The following is a 23,326-nucleotide window of genomic DNA, read 5'->3' as shown; positions in this document are numbered from 1 at the left end:
ACATTAGACCTGACATGGGAATCACGTTTTCATAATCCATAGTGCCAGTTATGGCAGATTCACAGGGGAATGGAGGCAACAATCAAAGCCACCTCCGCTTTCACCTCGATTGGTGACTGGAGTATCCTGTTGCAGATCAACAGCTGCAAGATTAACAGGGTTTTACAAGGGTTTTTCCCCTCCCTGCAAAAGTACAGGTACCATCTACATACCATGTGGCACCCAAAATACCTCATGCTGATGAAACTGTAGCTGGTGTGAGATTCATCTAGAGCATTTGGGCAATACAACTGAGCAGAGAAGTTTCGTAGCATTTTGTGGAAAAAAAAAATCCACTTAAAATAATGGTCCTCAAGCTCATGGTGACTTTTGCCTACAAAATCCAACACTACATACATTTGCCATCAGCTTCCAAATTCAGTACTGTACCATCTTCTGTGGAGAAGCTGATACAAGAAGAAAAGAATCTTTAAAGAGTGAAATTAACGGTTGAAGCCTGTGTCGATGCTTTCCTGAGTTTTTACATTTACTGCTTCTTAAAGCAAATATGAACATGTGCAGGCTATTACAAGGAAAAACTACATTTAAAATTAATCAAATCCTTGTTACACTTGACAATTTAGAACACAATTTATTAACTTATATTTAGTGGAAAGATGTGCTTGGAGATCATCATTGACAAGTGGAGCTTGGGGTGACAGAACAAACAGAGAATCCTATTTTGCTGTACCACATTTCTGTTACTGCTGTCAACTTACATCAATGCCTGATCAGAGATCACACCCTGGGCATGCCATTACTGAAGGAACAGTTTCAGAGGCCAGCCCTTTCATGGGAAAAATACCCAGGACACAGTACCACTCACTCAGCTACTTATAACATGAAAAGTGATAATTATTGCCATGACTACCAAAAAGTATCACGTAAAAAAAATTCTGTCAAAGAGAGCAGAGATCGCAAGGAACAAAATTATGGCAAGAGCTTTCTGTGACATGCTTATGAAAATGGCATAGCTGCTGAGCAGTGTCAGGAAGAGAATTAAGTAACTGCTTGAACTGCTCAAAGGTTGATAACAGAAGCTGTAATCACTGCCACCTGTAAAAAGTCTCTCTCCTTCCACCCTATTGAAGTCTGTAGCACAGCTGGACCATAGCTTATGTGCTGACAGCAGCCAGGTGTGCAAAGGTATCAGTGACTGATTGCAGCTCTCATCCTAAATGCTCCTTCTGCCAAGCTGTTGAAGCAACTATAATTAAATTACTCACTAGAGACCTAGCTGCATTTTGGGGATCACAAAAGGATAAAGTTGGCTAGCTTTCACAATTGAAAAAAAGGAAACACTTTTCTGTCAGGGCACCTTGAGAAGTTGAAAGGTGCAGAAGAAGCAATTCCAAAAAGCACCTGTCACTCAAATTGCCTCTTTCTCACCCAAAATAGGGACATCCAAATTCCTCCCCCTGATGAGGGGGATGGAACATGGGACACCCATCCCAGATGACTCCCAAAGGGAACATGGGGCAAGTAAGCTCTTGATCTGCAGCCTGATCTGATGTTTTACAGCTTTTACTCATGGGAGGGGAAATGCCTTTCAGTACACAGAAAAGCAACAAACATTCTTAAACCACTCAAGTGCTAAAGCAATTATGTAGTGGGTTATTACTAAGCATCAGAAAGGTGCATGGTGCTTTAATAAGAAGTAGCACTAGATCCTTGCCCTAAAGATGTTACAGTTCTTGGAGTGGCAGCGCAAATGGAATTAAAACAGTGGTAAGAAGGGTAAAAGCAGGGTTCACAACCCAAATCACAATGGTACAATTTACCTAATGTACTGAAGTACACAGTTGCATTTCCCTCCCCTTTTATCCCAGTTCTCAGAGGATAAGGTCATTCAGAGACAGAAGACACCAACGGCTTAGGGTAGGAACTGAAAATGAGCCATCAGCCAGGAAACACTAGTTATAGTAAAGGGTATGTAAAAGAGCACTGAGTAAGTGAGGGCAAAGCATGAGGAGGGGAAATAAGAAGTAGGCAGGGTGCCTGACCTGCTGTAATGAAGTATGATTCACTCAAGATAAATCAGAGGTGACTCTTGCTTCATGTAGGGCGGATGTCTCTGTAGTATCAAAGGCAAATCCCTAAGCGTGCTGATATTTAAACAGCTGACTGGTTTAGCCATGCACGACTAATGAAGTCTATGCAGATTTATTTTCTACACACTAGCAACCTCTTGCTCTCTGACTCAGTAAGTGATAAGCAGGTCACATTAGAAATGAATGGGTGATAATTAAACATGAACAATGAAGGGGGGTTCTGGGGTTCTGTAAGTAAATCAAGCTGAGCATGCTGGCATTGACATTAAGGGAGGTCATGATGTCTGGACAAAAATTGGCCCAGATGGTGAAAAACACAAAATACTGAGGGAGAGGGAATAGGGTCCATCTCCCAACTGGGGGTCTGAATCCCGCCACAGAGATAGCTGTAACTGCTCAGTGGCATAGACAAAAAACAAGTGTGGAGCACAAATGGCTCATGAGCACATCAGAATAAAGCCATCACCATAAAGTAACAGTTACTACTTTAGCCATTTGCCCTGCTAGCAGTCTCTTCTAATGACTATTCTACCATGCTATTTAAGCAGGGGTGAGGGAAGCTGGTTCTGCCACTGCCTTTTTGCAATGTAGTCTACAGACTGTGCTCCAGAAGCATCAATCCACTTAGGTACTCATTCACTTACGTAGAGGGGGGGAAAAAGGAAGGGCATTAGTGGAAGAGGGATGGGTCTGCTCTGACATCTTTGGCATCTCAGCTAGAACACACACGTGGCAGAGAGGCCAGCTTCAGTCTTCCTCATTCAATCCAAAATGCTCTGTGCTTTAAAGTATTGGTCTTAGACTTGTTCTGCTAATTTTTATATCCTTCCTTTTAAGTCAAGGGGGAAAAAAAAAAAAAAAAGAAAAGATTTTGGCTAGTGAAGTGAGTAAGCCTCACTCACTATGATTACAGAACTGAAGTTATCAAAAGCTCTTCCTGTGACCGTGCTAAATTAATCAATGAAAGAGTAAAGTCTCACCATGACTCCCTTTCCCTCTAATCCTTCCCTCCTCCAAATGTGATTCACAGAAAGACAGTAGAAGCATACAGGTTATGCATTGCATGGAAAGGTATCTCGAAAGAAAAATATAACTTATTGCACAGAAAGAACAACAGCCCTGTATATTACCTCTCCTCCAGACAAAAAACAAGCACCACTTAACCCAACAATCATGTTGGAAGGTTAGAGGATTGCTCTGCTTATCAACAGACTCTTTGAAAAACATGCAGGCTGGAAGCAGGTGAAGATACAAACACAAGAGGACAGACAAACATGGTCTGCCTTTTCTTTTTACCAATCAAATGGAAAACTTGTTTTTAAACCAGGTGGATATTACAACTCAGAGTTTATAAATAAATGAATAAATAACTCCCCTAAATAGACAATCAATAGTCAGCAGATGGACTTAACAACTGTTTCAACAACAACAAAAAAAAGCTGTTTGAAAAAGTGCTTTATAGTCTGCTTGCACTAGTCATTGCTGCAGGTTATTGATCTTTTACAGACAAACAGCCTCCATTAATACATACTTGTGTTAGCCTGGCAATTTCTCCTGCAAAGCTTGACCCTCAGTGTTACTCATCTGCATGAGGCACTGAGTAACAAGCAGTGTTTTCTGTGATCTAGTTTGACACGCATATACCATTCCCATTAGCTAGACTGCTGAAGCCTATTTTTTATATGCATTCTCTCTGTGCAGAAGAGTCGTTGTTTGACCAGATAGACAAGAACATGAATAAGTTAAAGAATCTGTAAAGCTGTTCATAGGGCAACAGTTTAAATACATGCCACATCTCAGGCAACTTGGAGTCTTTAACCACTATGTTTTCTTCTTGTATCATGGTGAAGAACAGTAACAGGATGGAGTTCACCCCAGATGCAAGATAACTTCATTAACATTGCGGGTTAACTTCTAATTCTGACACCTTATCTGCTCAAAGTTACACATTTGAACAGTCTAAGCAATAGTTTGACATACCAAGGTTGTTTAATATTCCCGAGTATCAGTTGCAGTGTATTAATGCTGATTTCCTACATCTCAGAGTAACAAACATTCTGAAAATAGGTTGAAAGCCCATATTTAGTGAATGTGATGCTGGACTGATTAAAACATCTCTAAAGATTGAAGAATGAGGAACCACTTCAAAAAATGAAGAACAGATCTTAAATGGCAAGGAGAATGGAACTAGCATATCCCAAGTAGTACCATTGCTTCTATTTCTACCTTTCTTTATAGGTGTTAGTACTAGCTAGTATGCAGGACAGACCTTTAAATTAACTTTTGTACAACAGACCTTTTTTAAATAAATTAGAGGGCAGGGGGTGTCTGTGGTTTTTTGGTTTTGTTTAACATTGGTACAAGCTAAAAATTAAGGTTGTATTATACACAATATACATCATTTCCACTAGGAATTTAAATCCTTGTCTTGTTAAACAACATTAGTGAATGTACAAACATGTCTATAGATGTAGAATGTGCATCTCTGCCACCTGTGCTTCTCCTTCACCTTTCTGAAACAGCAGTTCCAAGTCAGTTGCATCTGAATTGGGAGGCTTAATGGCCCAGTCCTGGGACAAAAATTAAAAAGCAAAAACATTGGCGCACCAAGTTTTCTTGAGTATTGATAAGGCTGAATTACTTTGCAAAGTTTTCACTAGTAAATAACAAATCACACTCACCAATAGTTAACTGGGATGATCTAAAGAGATCATCAAGAATAATTGAAAAGAACACCAGACATGCCATTTATCTATCTCAGAGGCACTGAAATATTCTGCAAACACATGGAAACACAAGTTTTCCAGTGTGGATGCTTGAGTTAACAGAAATGGAAAGACAAAATATATTCAGTACGTCTTCCTTTTGCTAGTGATTCCATTGTGTAAATCTAGACGTGTTCCATTGACTTCAATATTCCATATTTACATCAGTGGGAGACTCCAATTTGCTCATAAAATTAAAATAGCCACCTACTAAATTAATAGCATTAGACTCCTGTGGCAAAAAAAAGTTCTACCAAAGAGCCTGATGCATTTCTAAATAATAGCAAGCCTTCAGGTTACACAGACGTTATCTCCCCCTGCCATTACTTGCACTAAAATCCAGTCTAAAGAACATTTAATTCAATTAACATACAAGTGCCTGTACTTCCATTAGACTCGGGTATAACAGCAACCATACAGGTTGGTTACACAGACAGGAACAGGAAGGAAGCCTTCTCCCTCTCCATAACCCACAACACTTAGTAACTTCATCAGGCTAGTAGAACTATGTCTTCAATGTCCTGATACATGGCAAAGACTAAAAACACCACAAAAAGATGTTATACGCACTTTTTGAAGATCCTGGCTGAAGTCTCATTGTGTTCTGGGAGGAGTCCACATGACTTACCTTTCCGGACCATTTTGAAACCCGCATCCTCCTGTGAGCATTTCTAAACCACAAGCCAGGCTTGACACTGGGAGGCTGGCTACTACATTGCCCACATCGCCCCCACTCATATCAACCCCCCCGTCTCTGCTCTGCATAGTTTCCAGCTGCCAGCTCTAAAAAGCAGCAAGGAATCCCCAGTTACAGACACAGGCAACTGGCTTCCTGATACTTCAGAGCCTGTTCTAAGTCATTAGCAACAGCATAACAAGGGCACTGCGACATTCTGGAGCTGTGAAGCCCAGCACATTAGAAACAAAACCAACAGTATCAATAATTTCTTCAGAGATTTCCTGAACAGGTACTTAAATGCAGCCCAACAGGATTCAAAGTAGCATTTCTTTTACAGAACAGGTTTATAATGTGCTATGCTTAGCAAGTCTAAACTGAATGACTGAACAAGTAGTGCGAGAATGGGAAACTGGGTGTCCAATTGACAAAAGCAAACCAAAACAAAAGTCCAGAAAATTGGAGCCAAATCTTGTGGCTCCAATATGAAATGTTTCTTCTGGACCCAAAGGAGTCATTCTGGATTCCAAAACAACCCAAGACCAGATGTGGCATTACAGCCTACCAATCTGTGTCTGCAGTACCCTTCTTATACAGCCCTTGTCAAAGTATCAATGCTGATAGGCCTTTCCAATATCTGTCCAGGAAAACTATGCTGGGAGAAAGGGGAGACCGATGCAGATAACACCACAATTTACAAATGATTCAGAAAAGCAGACTTTTTAGCCTTCAGCAGAAACAGACTGTCACCACGTGTTAAACAGCTTGTCATATGTGCCATCAATTCAGTCACATCTCAAACTTCTAGGGGAAGGGTTGCAGATACGACAGTGCTGTGGCACCAATATTGCATGGACCTCACTGGTACCACTAAAAGTCTACCACAAATACCCTGAATGAAAAGCAGCAGTTTGTAAGATGCAGGTGGTCAGAGCGGACTCTAAGAGTCTCTTCCAGTCTTAAAATTTACACACAACGAACCAAATTATTGAAGCCTACTGTTATGCTTACTACAGCACTCATCATGTGCTCCTTTGTGCCCTGCCTTGGAGCAGGGAGGGAAGAAGGGGACTAACTGTTGCCTTAAATAATAGAAGTGGGGAGAGAGTAGAGCTGAACTTATCTGCTCCCTCCAGGCAGGAGGCAAAGGCCATATCAAGATGAGTAGAGAGAATGTCTGAAAGCTGATTATCTGCCCCCTAAAGGAAGACTTCAGGGTTTTGTTCAATTATTTTATCAGAGATCTTAATACTAATTGGCCAAGAAGAACATCCAATGTTTTGAGATGAAGCAAATCAATATGCCAAGAAGCACAACACTGTTGCTGTAGGTTTAGTTGACCACCTGGTTTTAACTGAATATTCTAGCAAACAGTACCAAATTTTGCATCTTAGCATACAACTAGTAATTCGGTAGAAGACAATCTAGAACACTGCTCAGCAGTTTTAAATGGATTCCACGTCTTTGTCACCAAGGTTTGAATGAAAGCCTCAAAGAATAATTCAGTACACAAAACCTAGCCATTTTGTACCTATGGAAGTATTACACACAATATACACAAGCCATTCCTAGTTTCTCTAAACCAGGAATTCCATTAACATCAATTACCATCATTGGTCTGGTTGAGTTAGCTTTTAAAAAAAAGAAAAACAACAACACATACCAAATTGTATATTTTCATTTTAACAAGAAAAAAAAAAAAAAAAACCAACCTGCTGTATGCTTCAAAGAAACTTTCCAGGAAACAAAGTTTGGCTTTGACACTGGGAAAGTTATATTTCAATCATAAGTAAACCTAATCATGTGTTCTCTGTGCTCCAGTCTGTCAGAACTCACAGCTCACCAATCCAATGGAAAAGCCTACTTACGGTCATTACACTGGCTTCCAGAATATGAAGTCATGGAGCAGTCACAGGTGAAGCCTTCCCATTGCTGATTACAGATGCCCTGATTCGCACAGGAATCTTCCTGGCAGGTAGTGCTCGGTCCTGGAGAACAGATGACAAGAAAAGGGTAAAACAAAGCTGATAAAGCTGAGAGAATCATTTTAGTCAGGCCGACAAAAGCTCCAATTCATCATTACCATTACTATCAGGATCCTCATGCAGAAGAGAAAAAAGTACTAACCAAAGACTTTTCCATTCTTGAACATGCAAGAAAGTCGGGTAAAAGGAGCACAAAGACAACTGTACACTCCACGACAAAACAGGAAACTAACACAGAGCAAGGAGGAAGAGTGAACAGCAACATATTCCCTCTTAGGCAGGCCCAACTCATATGTTAGGTGCTTGCTCAAAGAAATTTACCGTAAAATATGGTGTAATGCAAGGATAAGAAACACTGCCAGGTTGTCGTGCTTCCCTGGAAGTTTCATCCCCGTGTAGAAATGAAGGCTAAGAAATGGGCCCATGAACAATGCTTCATCCTACCCAAAGAACCCCGATATGTGGATTCAAACTGAAGTTTTGAAGCCCCAGTTAGCTACAACTTTGCTTTCTAGTTTAAGAAAAAAAACAAAACAAACAAAGACTATGACCAGTCCCATTACATAGGTTCCTCTGGAAACATGTCAAAGTCCTCAGAAGGGCATGACATTAGTCCATGACACTTCTCTATTCTGGACTGGTTCCCAAAGCCTTTGCGGAAAGCAGAGAAGGAAGCACCCACTACCAACAGAACAGCCTTTCATTGTTCTGTGATTTGGAGCTAACGGTTGCTACCCTAACTCAGATATATCTTGCAAAGACACAACCCAAGCAACAGATAAAAAAGTGATCTTCGGATCAGAGGGACTCTGAATGACAGCTAGTATGTCATCCACAAAGAGGTAGCTGGATTGTGAAACACCTGAGAGCAGAAGTGAAGCTGCAAGCCATAGATTATAAGAACATGAGTTTAGAAGTTACTTCCTGGGAAAGTATTTTATTTTCAGCATTCTAGACAAAGGTATGCTGCTCCTATTGTGCAGTACTTCAAATAAAACATACAACTATAGTTGACATACCTACTATTTTATGTCTTGCACTTGTTGGAAGAGAAGAAGAAACAGAGGAAACGGAGTAGATAATAGAGGATCAACCGGCTAGGCTGCCTGAGATCAGTTTGTTAACCACTTCCAGTCTAGGACAATAGCATAAGGATAGAGCAACAACTGTTCTACCTATGCCAGCATCTTCCATTACAGTCTGTTAGCAAGAGCAATTCCACGAGGCTCATCCTACTCTTCATCACATCAGCACCACCATCTGTACTTTATAGATGAGATAGGACACACCAAAGCGGAGACAGCATTTTCAAATGTTTTAACCCAAAATGAAACCCCTCAACCTCCATCTGACACCACCCACAGTGATTTAACTGAATCCCATAGTTATACAGCATCTTTGATATTCAGACTGTGCATCTGGGCACTGCCACATTTATGAGCCTTTGTAGAACCCACGTATAACCGGAAGCCCCGTGTCACACCATGATCCTCCCAATAATTCAAAGACCAAGCCAGGAACAGACCCTTATAGCTTTGGTGCAGAGTTTCTGCTCTTCCCAGCACATCATTTCTCCCCACTGCAAGAACAGAATGGGTGAATTTCAATAGCTTTTTAACTATCTGTTTCTTTATATCTCTCCTGCAATGAGAAGGAACATGTGACTATCAATAGGCAGAGAATTTAACTGAACATTAACAAAAACCTGAGTTTCTTCCATGATCTGTTACACTGTTAAAAAAAACCAAAACCAAACACCCAAAACCTCTAGGCAGAACCATAAGTGCAGATAACAAAAGCAGACAACAAAATCCCTGAAAGAAAATTCACCTATTGAAGAGGCAGCAGCAGCAAGAAAACTGTGTGTTACTGTACTGAAAGAAAGTTGAGCAGCATTTTTCAACACTTTTCTCCTCCCCTCCGCCTCTTCTTCCCACCCACCTAACTCTCATTTGCAGCTGTATGAATCCCAGTGGTCTCACTTGCACAGTGTGAAGTTAACAGATCAATTCTAGGATTACAACAGTGCTGACAGACTTTACAGTGTGGGCTGGTAGGCACATGTATGTACACGCGTCCCTCCTGCCTTTACACTATAAAAGACATGGATATAAGTATATAGATACACACACATCAGGTTAGGGTCTGACACTTGCTTCAGACTTACTCTGGCCCAGCAAGAGAAGGGATGACATTTAACAATCTGAAATAGAATATTAGTTGTCATTTTGCCTAAAATATCTGAGTTATCTGAGGATAAGGAATAAAGAACTGATACCTCTCCTGTACCTTACTATTCCATTATCTAACCTCAAACCCTAAATATGAATGCCAATACTCCTAGAGGTATAAACAAGCAAGTTATATATATTTAAAAAATAAAAACAGAAGGCAATTTTGACTCTATGCAAACTTGCTACAGCATCAACTGTAAACATCATTACATAGAAGCAAAGCAGAACAGCATTTTCAATGACAATGTTTCTCCTTCTCTTCCTACACTCTTCTGAGAATCCCTTAATCAGTAACTGGACTTGACAATGGGCATCATCTAATGGGGATATCCTTTGTCCAGGTGCCACAAGACAAGGGACCAGTACTCTACTCCAGAAATAAGACTGCATAAGGCCTAGTACCTGTGGCTTGAGGTGCTCGTAATGAGAGTCCAGAGAGCCAAAGGACTTCAATTCATGACCAGTATTGTGGTTTCTGAATTGTATTTTACAGAAACCAATTGTGAAGATGGAAACAGTACTTTCAAAGCAGCCAGAGAAAAAAAGAAAAAGAAAAAAACCACAATGATAAGGAATTTTGAAAGCCTGACAACACCACAAGGAAGATCGAAGCCTGATCTGCCGTCTTTAGAGTCAGCTGTGACAGCACAGCATAGATGCTGGGTATTACGCTTTGCCTCACTCCTTAGTACTATGGTCCATTTGCATGGTAAAAGGATCTTTGTTTCTGAGAGTTCATCTACTCCTGCTGCTTACAGTCCTTGCCTGATGTCATAATCCTCCATCTGTGGCAACAGAATTTTGTTCAGAGCAACTAACAGGGATGTCACAGGGGATTAGGATTTTGGATTAGGGAGCAAAGCGACAGCAGCACAGGAAAGCTTATAAAACATGAAGATTGTGTTACCACGCACATGCCCTTTAGTGCTAACAAACAAGGAAAGAGAAGACAACAAACAATTTATATATACAGCAGTAGAATTTGTTCTAAAATACCAATGCTGTCAGGGTTCAGGTCTATTTTTAATCTCATTCCTTTGGCAACACTTACAGCAGTCAAAGTATTTAAAAGCAAAGTTTCAGAACTAGTCTTCACATAATAATCTGAGATACATCTGATAAATCACACTATACTTTTAATTAATAAAATACGCATGCTGACTTTAATTTTCTCCTTAAATTTCCAACACCCTGACAACACTTGCTATTTCCATTGAGTGCATTTTTGTTCAAAGGCCTTGTTTTTGTTGTCTGTTTGTAGCTGGGCTTGGTGCATTGTCTTCTTCATGCCACATGCACAGTGGAAAGGGGAGTGAGTGGACAGTAGATATAGAATAAAAGTGGAGAAGTCCCCAGTGCAGAAAAGCATCCCTGCTAGCAGAAGCATGACTTGCTCTGTCTCCTCCTGTCCAGACTAAACCTATCAACAAAGGCGGCTCCTTAGGAATATGAGATGGCAAAGCAGAATTCTTCAACAATGTCCATTTGATCTGTATTTCTGCATCGCTAATTTTCACTGGAACAGCTCAGTATCTGAGGACTTGCAGGATCTCAGATCTTGTTGGGTCTCCCTCCCTGGGAAGGAGTACAGTATTATACTTTTCTTCCAAGTTACCTAGCTAGATGTACAGTTTGTTTATCAGTTTTACCACTAAGTATTTGAAGAAAATCACCTTAGAAGAGTACAGTAGCCAGATCTCTTATCCATATTCTGCTTGGAAAAATTACTTTGTCTCCCTAACTCTTTCCTGCAATTTCAGCTGTATGGTAGGTTTCTCTTTGCCCTGAAACTAAAGAATTTCAATTCTACTGCTGCGCATTGCTAAAACTGCCATGTTTCATCCCACAGGTGGGTGCGTTTCACTGGCAAGAAAGTTTTTTTAATTGAAAGCTCTTTGCAGAGAAAGGAACTTTAGGAATAAAAGATAGTATTGTGTTTATCATTCTTCTGAGTTACGTGAGAATCGGGTTCTTTATATGACAGCTGCAGGATTATAACACAACTGCCTCGTGCTTTGATCATGACTAGCAACAAGCATTAAGCTAAGCAAACCATTCTTGGTCTTGAACATAACACCTTCCTTCACAAATCAAAAATTCAGTCCTATTGAAAGGAATCTACCATTTGTGTTAATACATTATTTTCTCAGTAAGATGAAGATCTGCAACAGGCAAGGTTCAACCACACCATGGGTCCATTTTCACTCTCCATCCCCCTAAATGCTCCCACCTTTTTTCCTTGTACCTTTGAGGACATTAGGAAGAGATAGGAAAGTAACACATGCAAGACATCTTTACTGTCTTTGCAGAATAAGGTGCTTCTTTTGTCCTATAGTTCCTAAATTGCAAATGCCATCAAGCACTGAAATATCTCTACCACCACCAGTCAGACGTTATGGTGGACAATTTATACCTATGATAAATCTACAATCTACTTCTGTCAGCACTCCTCTTTCATAACCAGCAAAAGCCTGTTTGTTTTTTTTTTTAATTCAGTGTGCAGGCCCAGTACAGCTCAGAGAGGCATCAGGTCTTGGAAACCATATGCACTAGGCAGAATATAAACCTGTCCCAGGACTCATTCTTAGTGCAGGTTAAGAAGGAAATGAAATTAATCCAGCTAAGTTTTCCAATTTTAGAATAATTTGGAAAAAATTATTTTCTCTGAGTAAAAAGTGAGCAAAATTGAGACTTAATCTCATGGAACCATCACTTCACAGGATGGACCATATCTCATATACTGTAACTGTCAAATACCAATGGTGGCATGTTGACACCTACTTTGCACAAACATAAGAAACGAAAGTATAGTTAAGGTTCAGTGTACAATTCAGAAAGTTAGGTTCTGTATTTTGAGTCACAGGTGGTATAAAGCAAGAACATCACAGAGTAACTTTAACTTAGCAAACTAGAACCAAAAAAACAAATGGGGTTTTCAAGGACTGCAAGGTCAGCTCTTTGAGATCTCAGTTCCAGAGTTTGTTCAGAACTCATTATCCCTTTCATCGCCTAAATAAGGTTAGACATCTGGCAGGTTCCATATTTAAAGTTACTCATTGTCAGAAATAACTCAAAAGCCAGCATTCTGCAGTCCTCTGAAGATACAGCTGTTCATTCCAGTGCCTCAACAGAACCTGAACTCTTTATTCACCCGATGTCATTTATGATGCCATGTCCTTCTGTTCCAAATACGTGGCTGGTCTAAAAATTTCAGGAACTGACACTAGTTAAAATAACAAATATGCACGTCTCCCACGGAAAGCACATCTACCCTCAAGATGACAGGAGAAGGGCATCAGCAGCAATGGCAATCCACAGAGGATGGATCTACAAGGTGGTGGGTTTTTTTTTCCCCCCTTTCATGAAACCTGGCATATACCTATCTTCCTCCCTCTTGTCACCCTGCAACTCTCCATCTCTAAGCAACCTAAAAGGTCTTGAGCAAAGTGCTCATACACATGCTCGTGAGGGAAGAACAAAACCCCCCCCAAACCAAAAAAACCCCAACCATACAACAAAAAGTCAACTGCATAAAAGGGAGTATGCCTGGACCTGAGATGCGACAAGGGACAGGGAGATGCAAATGAAGTAGAGGAAGTAAACAGTATTCAGACATTCAGACACAGAAACTAAAAGCAGAAAGGAAAAACTGAAAGGGCTGTATGTGAACAAGAAAAAAAGTCAATTAGAAAAACACCCTTCCCCACTGCAAATCACAGCAGTACAAAAGTACCAGGCCTCGGCATATTCTGAAATAGCCAAACCTATTTAGCAAATGTTGGTTTCCTGAAAAGCCAATAATCCACATTATGTACTCAAGACAAACATTTCCCCTTAGGCTTCAGTGTAATCAGGTGTCTCCATCCGAAGGGCAAATATTCCTATAGGGTTAAGAACTCTGTAACAATATGAGTTTAAGCTGGAATAATCTTCACAGCTGTGGCAAGCCTTTAGGTTCTGAGGACTCTGGAAAAATCAAAACAAATATATCTGTTTGTTCCGGGATCTCTTCTTCATGCTGCATCTACTTCAGTGGACATCAAAAATCAAGCAGGAACTCCTGGGCATGTATTCTGAATTCTGATGAACACACAAGTGACTAGAGAGAACAACAGCGGCTGTGGCAAGAGAGACACGATACTTGCTGATGTCTAATGTAAGTCTCAAATTCCCTGCTGCAGTTTGAATGGATGGCACAGAACACCTTAATCCTAAAGCTATTTACACCCCAGTGTACTTCCAGGATGCTTTTTCTCCTCACATCGGTCCCAGCCCACATATCCTTCCTATTCTTTCAAATCTCATCCTTTACCACTTTCATTTACATAAACTTCAGAAATCCCATAGAGGCAGCACTTAACACTCTCTAAATCCCTAACCTCTGTAAGAGTACTTCAACTTTTTATAGCTGGGAATAGGCTAGAGTTACCAACAAAATGTGGTTGCAGTCAGGTGCTCCACATGCATACCACACAATACATCATACTAACTTCTGCCTACCTCTAGGCTGTCAAATCTTTCAGATTCAAAGTTTCATATACAACCAATGGCTAAAATTATCTCAGGCTGTCAGTATCTTTATCTGTTGGGTAAGAGGATGTCTCCTAAAGTGCTTCTGTCTATTAACAACTACTACAGTGATAAACTGTTTACCCATTAAAATTTCCTTGGTTCCTTCAAATATATTTTTATCCTTTTCTACTGAGCCATAGAATGCCAAACCCTACCTAAAACCACAGATGATATTCTGAAGCAAAGGTAATGGCTACCTGCTTACACCTGGAATACGGAACAGGAATATTTTAATTTGAAAATTGCATCTATTGCATTATATCAGGTCAGCAGTGTCACCAGGTCTTCACAGTAAACACAGTGAATAGAAAAGGAGTTTATGAAGCACATGATTAAAGCCACAAAAACTTAATTCCAGTGATATGTAAAATGTTGGGAAGTCTTGTCACTACCTCAGAGTGAAACAGGAACACTCTACATGTTTTCTCCCACAACAAAACCTTAGACTAAACCTGTGGGTTAGACACAAAATTTCAAGGTGATTAAGCTAATACCATAAACAGATACCACCTGTGGCTTCAGGACTGTTAAACAGAGACACATTATTCAATGCCTCTGACTTCCCCTTATACCTGAGACCATTCTCTGCTTTTCCATTAAAAAGGAGGAGCGTTTTCTTAAAATTCCACAACTTTCAGCAACAAATTAATTTGTACTCTATAGTGCAGTCTCTCTAGATGAGTTGGGAAGTATACTTTCGCTACCATGTTTAAAGGGATAGGCTTTCAACACTATGGAAAACATCTCTCTAGTTATACTACTATCAAAGTTCTATAATTTCTAATAAGCAGGTTTCCTCACTTATGTCCCAGGGAAATAGGGTATTTGCACGTAATTGTACCATTAATCCTTCCTTCATTATAAGTCTCCTAAGAATTAGCCTTCATCAAACTGGTCTTCTGTCAGCACTCTTTACCCCACCATCTCTCTGTAATTCAAGTGGCATGTTCTCAATTACTATCTGGCCTCTCCTCTTTGAGCCATCTTCCTTGGTTTCTCTTAATTTTTCCCCCTTTTCTACTGAAGCTACCCTCGGTCTCTTTAATGGCTTTCACTTGAGTAGCTTTAGTATTTTAACACCATCCACATAGTCCTTAACCTTTTGGCAACCTCAAACATCACTGATTGATCCCTTTTTACTTAGCAGGCAATAGTAATAAAAGATGTCAGCAAGAATTTCATGTGAGTATCAACATCATGAAAGAGCCCTTTCTACTTTGTAAAAAAAAAAAAAAAACAAAAAAACCCCACAGAGACTATCCAGTAAAAGGTTCTAAAAAAGACCTATGAGGGTTACAAAAATTAGCAGATACAAAGGGATCAGGCATGACCATTCATATGTTTGCTCAATTATGGCTTGTAAGATGCCATCTAACAACTAAGGGAATTTGTACTTAATAGATTTTTTTTTTTTTAACTGAAATTCCAGAAAGTTATTTCTGCTTTTTTTTTTTTTTCCTTCAAAGTCCATGTTAAAAAAATAGCTTTTACCTCCTGGTCTCACTCCTTAAGATCAGTACTGAAGAATCCAAGTCAGCTTTTTGTTTTGTAAAGCTCTGCTGACCTTCTATGTCTCTATACACAGCAGCTATTTGCCTGAACAATCATTAGGCATTTCAGGAAATCAACCTGTGCTCTTATGGATATTCAGAGATTGATACAGTCAAACCCCCAAGGTCAACAAAAACACCTCCGTTATTTTCCAAGTTCTTCTTCAACCCAGCTATCCCCTCCAGAGGGGTTGGGGTTTGTCATTCTGTTCCCGTCTCAGAGGTGTGACTGCATCCAGTAAAGGCACCAAATGTTACATAAAAGCATCTTTCAGTTCAAACCAGTAATGGGGAAGAAGAACCTTCTCTACCTTGCAGGTCAGCTTTGGTCAACTCAACTTTGTTAGCAAAAAATAAAAAAACAAAACAAAAACAAACAAAAAAAAGCAAAAACAATAAACAACAGGTTAGTATAAAGGCAGATAAACCAGGGTCACATCACTTTAAATAAACAAAAGCAATTGGTATAACCATCACAGCCAACGTGCATAATCAATGCATGCAGGAATGACAGCATAAGCAACAAGGACACAAAGGAACACGGCTACCTTAACCCAACCAAGCAACAGGTAACAAAACCACATACAAAAAAGAGGAAATGCATTTCATTCAGACACACACACACAAGGTCACAGAATTTACAGATAGTAGAAAGAGAAGGAGGGAGGGAATCACATTCTTAACACCCATCTCTCAGCATTTACTGATAATTTAAGAGAGATTTTGTCTCATTTGAGAAACACTTAGAATCCATTTAAGTAAAAAAAAAAAAAAAATCTATTTGACTTTCAGCATATTAATCAAGCATATTTTCATTTGTTTCTACATCCAGGCTCTGGATCTGAACTTAAATCTTCTGTCTCATAAAAGCACAGATTGCCCTGGCTTTTTGTCCAAAGTGGATTTATTGCCAGAAAACCATAGGGGACTGATAATTGTGGAAGACAACAACTTCTGTTTATCCCAAGAACTGAACTTGATGCTGGATGTAAAGTGACAGTAAAACCTTGCCCCCTCACAAGCTGTTGCCTGCTCGTGGATTTCAACATATCCTTAAGAAAACTTGCATCAACAGGCAAAGAGACATCTCAGGCTTTAGACCCACATAATCTTCATCAATCTCAGAGCAATCAACAGAAATGACAGTAGTACAAGCCCACTCTTTCACCTAGGTGGGAATGATCTTGTTATCTGTGGTCAAATCATAGTCCACGTGGCAAGAGAGACTCATAAATCTACCAAGTCTGACTGAAGATCCAAGTACACTTTCTGAAAATTGCAGAGCATAAAAAAAGCAAACCAAAATAATACTACTGATGCTCTTCAATTTAGGCACAGGAATTTTTTTTTTTTTTTTTTTTAAATGGAGTCCAGTTCACAAGGAAGCCACATAGATTTTTGATATGTTATACCTTGATTCTAAGTTTTCTCTTTCAGCATGGAAAAAGCAGAGTACAAAGATGGGAGTACAGGCAGCAGCTCCTGAACCCTTTGCCACTGAAGGTTACATATTTCTATTATACAGCACAATGGGAACAACAAAACAACCCAATCACTGAGCTCACTGTTCAAAAGATGAGTATTTAAGAAGTGCATACTCACCTTTATAACCTTCTGTTCTTAAAAAGTTCTAATATCACAACTGATATTGAAGAGAGATTGGTAGCTCTCCCTTTCTCCCATTGTCTCCTTTTACATTTACAACCCAGTAAATTAAAACTGGCACGTACAGATGCTGTTTCCTGTGGTTCCTATGAAGTTTAATATTTTGAATCTTTGCTATTGTTTTACAGCCCACGAATGACTCAAGATGGCAATTACCTTCCCTTTTGAGCTAGTCAGATTCTTCTTCCCACTTCTGGAACTGCTCTCCTACATAGAGCCATAAAACTCCCAGAGTTCTTTAAACAAAATGCAAAAGAAAGTGGGGAAGGGTGGAAAGAGGAAGAAGATGCATTTCTCCATGCATCTTCTTCAACATGTATTCTAATAAAGTAATTTCTGTGTAACAAGTACTTTTCCTAACTCCCCTACTCCTCATCTTCTTTGTAGCTGAGGTGGAGCAAAGCTTATATTTGTTCCATAAATCCAGTAACACTGTGACAACGGAATACAAAAGCATAAAGAACAGGAGAGCTGTCAAACCATCATGGAATAAATTAATGCTCCTCTCCTCAACGGACAACCTTTGATTCCACAGAGAAAGTGAAGTATGACCAGATTTGGTTTTACTGCTGAGCAGATGAAGGGTGAAATCCTTTCTGACATTATCCTGCTGTGAGATTTTAAGCATGAGATTAGATTTTCTCTTTTCCACATACTGCTTAGTATGCAAAATGCATTTCTGATTATCCAGCCTGTATGCATGCTTTTCATGCACCAGTGAATTCCAAAGGTTAACTAAACTATTTCATGGAAAGTAGCACAAGATTATGATTTTACTGCAGGATCTGGAAGAAGATTAAATTAGGACCAAAAGAAAGTCCCAAAACATCTGGAACAGTGTCAGCCAGTTTAATAATAATCACTCTCCTTTGTGAAAAGTTGTTATCTGTGGAACAGGTGAGAAAAGGTGAAGAGGAGAGGAAGAAGCCACATCTCTAAAGCACATAGAAAACTGCCTTGTAGAAGAAATACAATGTTCTTTAACCACTGCTGTTAGGTTTGTTTGGCTGGGGGCAGGATGGGGTGAACGTATTTAGAACGTGCAGCTGAATTTCAGATAGCTCTAGTGCCCATGGTAAGCAACATAAGGATGTCCAAATAAAGGAAAGGAAAACACAGGAGAACATATGGCAAATTAATAAAGAAGTGAAAAAACACCCCAAATGCAGGAAGTACTCATTAATATTTAGGGCAATATCTTTAAACTCCACAAAAGATTGGACATCTGCTTAATTTCTTCCAGGACCAGTGAGGAAAAAGCAGTGAGTCACTGAGTCTTGACTTTTGTGGGTAGAATAAACTGATCTATTCATCTAGTAGTAAGACCAGGAATGAAGCGCTCAGCAAAAAGAATTGATTTTAGAAGTCTGGAATCAAGGAGGAGCTGATCCAAAGTTTAAATTGGTTTACTTTCAAGGAGGGAAAGAAGGTCACCTGGAACAACTTCTTCCATCCTCCAATTCTTGCATACACACCACAGTGCAGACATCTTTTCTCGCAAGCTGTGTATGTTTGACATAGAAATGGAAATAGCCTGTATTACTCAAACTCAGGAGCTGTATAAAAATTTCCAACCACAGCCCATAGGCTGTTGAGCTGGAGAGAACCAGGTCACGATAGAGGGCATCTTTACCTCAGTTTCTAATGCTTTGCTCATCTCTAGGGGCCTCCACTCACTACTTTAAAGTGCTCTGCAAGACATAGTTGAATTTCATAATGCAGCATAATGCAAAAGGAAGCTGACAATTCAGCTAACAAATGGCATAGAGAGGTTACTTAGCTGTGCTATCCTAAACAAATCCCACCATAGATAATGGAATTTAAAGAAATTATAGGAATAAAACTGATAGGCAATCAGAGATAAAGTAATTCTTGCCTGAGGTCTTGAACTGTCTTTTTTTTTTTTTAACACTACTATACACTATTAAACACCACTACTTTCAGTCTCAAGGATGCCTGCATTTCAGTTAATGACTCCTATATATGGCCTAAGAATGCTTTGGGATTCTCCAGGTCCTAAAGAAAAAAGCTCTCACATAAATATTATTTATATTGAAAGTGCTTCCTGCTCCTGCTCACATAGGAGCACTGCCTTACCCATCACTGGAACACAGCTAATTGTATAATGCAGTAGGTTTGTGCTTTGGTGCACAGCAAGGCTGAATTATGCTTGAGCACATAAGAGGAACAATGTGGCAAAGGAAGTTCAATGGGTTGCTCAAACTGAATAAAAGGAAGTGGCAGTAGAACCAAGACAATAAAGAATATTATTTTCCTATTAAAACTTGTGAATCTTAATTGGTGGTATGGAATAGGGTACTGAAATACACGAACAGAGATAACAAATGCAAACAAGATGCAACGATGTCACCCATCTGTAGTGGTACTGGTCTGTCTTAGGTGGGACAGTGCTGTCTGCTGACCTATGTCTCACATCCTACTATTCTCCAAGCTTCCTTCCTCCCCACATCCTTTGATTCTGTCCTAAGACCAAACTGACAGTTTCAGAGAAAACAGCTGCCACCTTGTAATCTCCTCTGCTTCTGAAAGCAAAGCCACAACAAGAGACAAGCATTAGCAGAAATCTCTCTCACACTACATTCAGAAGGCAAGATTCATACATGGTGATGTAATGACATTTCTTTAAGCAGGCATGCTCTCATCATGTACATAGTCCCACTGCCCCTCATGATGAAATAAGGACATGTCCTGCAAATCAACACACAGCACAACTGTTCACCCAAAAAGCCTGCAACTGTTTATTACAAACACATTTAAACATAATGAGACAGCAAGAACTGCTTGGGACTTCAGCCCTTAAAAAACGTTGTTAAGCCTGCACCCAAGATCACTTCAGATGGAAACAAAATAGGGAGACAAATAAGGACCAAACATGCCTACAGTTTTTCTTTCCTTAGAGAAAGGGGAGGTAGGTGTGACTTTCAGTGGCAACTGTAAGAACAGGCACCAGCAGGCAGCAGTCAAGATGAGATGAAGCCTTGGGGATTGCTGTGATTCAAAACACAAATGTAACAGCTTTCTGGTGGCCTAATTCTCAGGTTTTTTTACTAATCCTAAACATGCTGGCAAAGACAATGGCTTCCTCTTCAGCAGTTCCCTTGGTACCAAGCAGGGACCATTCAGGAAGATAGTACTGGCACTGCTTTGCAAAATCAAGTTCTTCTGAAGGCAGAATGAGGGCCATCATTGACCTTCCCACCCAGTTTTTTAGGTCTGTCTCCAACTTTGAGTCTTGTTTGAAAGGCTTTAGAAGAGAAGGGGAACTCACATTCCTGACATTTCTAAGAGTGAACCGATCTCCACATTCAGGCAGCAGCTGTGCTGGTACCAGATTGGCACACAGACAAAGTAGTCCCACATTACACGTTTTGGGAATGGCACTGACCTTATGCAACCTCAGTAATAGGACACTAAATCAAAGACCTACACTGGGTACCGGAGAAGGAAACACCATAGCTCTAATAATGGTGCAGAGTCTTCCAGGAAAGCATCATGACTCTCTTCCTGAGCCACACAGAACAACAGGTTAGTCTAATGAGAGGTCCTCTGAAGGAGAAGAGCTAGTAGAGATAACATGTAAGCTATATAGCCAACAGATTAAGCTAACTTCAAATAGAAGAATTACCACAAATCACTAATATTAAAGAAGAGTTTTCAGTGCACCAAGGATAATAAAAGAAGACATTTTCAAAAAAACCCAAATACATTTTTTTTTCCCCCTTGAACCTTGTAAATGACAACACAGAAAAGGTGCACTTCTTTTGGCATTTTGGCTCTGCCACAAATGGGCAAAGCCACAAGTTCTGCGGCACTATGCTCATTTCCACAAGGAACAATGTGGTTAACAGACACTATTAAATACAGCAGAAAGACAGAAAGAAGAACAGCCTACAGCTGTGCAGCACTTACTAATGCTGTGAAATTGGAGTTGACATTGAGTGAGCTCCTGTGACAGGACACAAAATTCTCATAAACCAGAGTATTATTGTGGGAGTGCGGAAGGAGGGCTGAGACACAGGAGCTCCCAGCCAACCAGAACACCGGGAAACAAGGAAGGGATCAGATCTAATTGGACTGCCAATTTGGCGTTTCATGAATACTCAAAGATAGCACTAAGATGATACCTTCAGTCCTAAGAAAGGACAGTCTCAACAAGTGGCAAGGCTTCAGCATGACGTAACCTGTAATCTTGACACAGTAGTGAAATATGATCAAGGACTAATTTCACTTTGTGAAGCCCTGTCTTGAAGGACCAGTTTGGGACATACATCTTCTTAGCAAACATGCATACCAGACAACTTTACCAGTCACTAGAGGAAGATAGTTTTATCAGTAGCCAACACAGCAAACTGGTATTCAGTGGAGCTAGACATAACAGTGATTTTCATTTAACCCAGTCAGCAGAACCTTGGGTTTTTTGATAAGTATCCCAAGTGCTTTGGGAATTGATGCCATATGCATGTTACTGAGTCAGTGGTGCTGATGTCAATATTCTTTTAATTAATGGGAGCTTAGCAGGAACAGTAAGTTATTCAAAGCAGCTTCAAGAAATCACTACTATTGACATGCTTCAAAAACTCAGTCATCACATTTGTTTCTAAACTGGCTGGAAAAGAGAAACTACAGAAGAGAAAGGTTTTCCAGACAGCAGAGACAATGTCCCCAGTGCTTTCATTGGAGGCCCACCTCCTCAAAAAGGATCTCCTGTTTTGGTCAGATCTTCACCCTTCCGTTTCTTCTACCTTCCATTTCCCCTGCCTCTACTTGGTCTTCAAAATACTTACTTCTGTGGATCCCAAAAAAGGGTGCTCTGAAGCACAAGTGAATTGAAGGCTCAGAACCTCTTTCAAAGTATTTTAAGAGTGCTGTAATGTTAATAAACCACGCTGAGAAAAGTACTAGTAAATAGTAGTCCATCCCAGTACCATCTTTTCCACTACTGGAGGTACCACCTCACAGGGGATGGAATACGCAAGAGAACAGCTGCAAAGCTGCTCACAGAAGCTAGCTATCCTTAAGCTGCATTTGGAAGACATAAGTGTAGTGAAGAATGTCACGATAAAAGCAAACTAATGAAATGGACAGTAAGGCGGACAAGTAGATGCACGGGGGCAGCAATGAAGTAAAAGGGGAGTGCTTCAGAGGGAAACCTCTCTGAAGTCAATTATACCTTCGCATCCACGCTCAATCTGCCCACTGCGGTGCAGAGCATCATTGATTAGATCAGGCAGACGCCCATTCAAGTCCACAGATGCTAGACAGCCCTGAAATCCATCACGTGAGGCCACTAGTTTTGGGAGGTTGCTATACATGCCTTGAGCTAGGCCAGCAATGTAGAGATCACCTAGAGGAGAAAGGGGTAAACATACAAAAAGGAGGAAGTTACATACCTTCTAGAGTGGCTTTCCCCCCCTCCCAACATGAATATAGCAAGCTGAACAGCTGCTCAGAAAAAGTTAAAAGCAGAGCAAAATATTGTGCAAGAAGTCATTTCTGCCTTCTTTACTACAAAAAAAAAAACCCACACCATGAAAAAACCCAGCTGCAATTGCATCCTAACTAGAAAAAACTGTAGGATGACAATCAATTTCTGAAAAAGCAAAATATGACAAACTACTCTGCTACAGGAAGTTGCTAAACAGAGAGAGAGAAAAAATGAAATTGAAAGCCCAAGTCAGCAAATTCCAGATTTACTGTTCCGTAATGGACAGTTCCTGCAAGCTTTCTCTTGTTCACTGGTTGAGCTGTGCAAGAATAAAGGGGGGGGG

General features: G+C 40.1%; 1 protein-coding gene across 1 annotated transcript in view; it reads right to left on the bottom strand.

The window, feature by feature from the left end:
• NRXN3 (neurexin 3) overlaps positions 1 to 23,326 on the bottom strand; it is a 1,016,594-nt gene that overhangs the window by 565,041 nt on the left and 428,227 nt on the right. Inside the window, exons 15-16 of the mRNA XM_009319413.1 lie at positions 22,729 to 22,902; positions 7,400 to 7,519 (exon numbers count right to left, since the gene is read on the bottom strand). Of these exons, the coding sequence (XP_009317688.1) occupies positions 7,400 to 7,519; positions 22,729 to 22,902 (294 nt within the window). The remainder of the gene's footprint in view (positions 1 to 7,399; positions 7,520 to 22,728; positions 22,903 to 23,326) is intronic.

Source organism: Pygoscelis adeliae, unplaced genomic scaffold (genome assembly GCF_000699105.1).
Source record: "Pygoscelis adeliae isolate BGI_AS28 unplaced genomic scaffold, ASM69910v1 Scaffold71, whole genome shotgun sequence".
In the NCBI taxonomy this organism is placed as follows: domain Eukaryota; kingdom Metazoa; phylum Chordata; class Aves; order Sphenisciformes; family Spheniscidae; genus Pygoscelis; species Pygoscelis adeliae.
The sequence above is the reverse complement of the archived record's forward strand: the minus strand, read 5'-3'. Positions and strand labels throughout refer to the sequence as shown.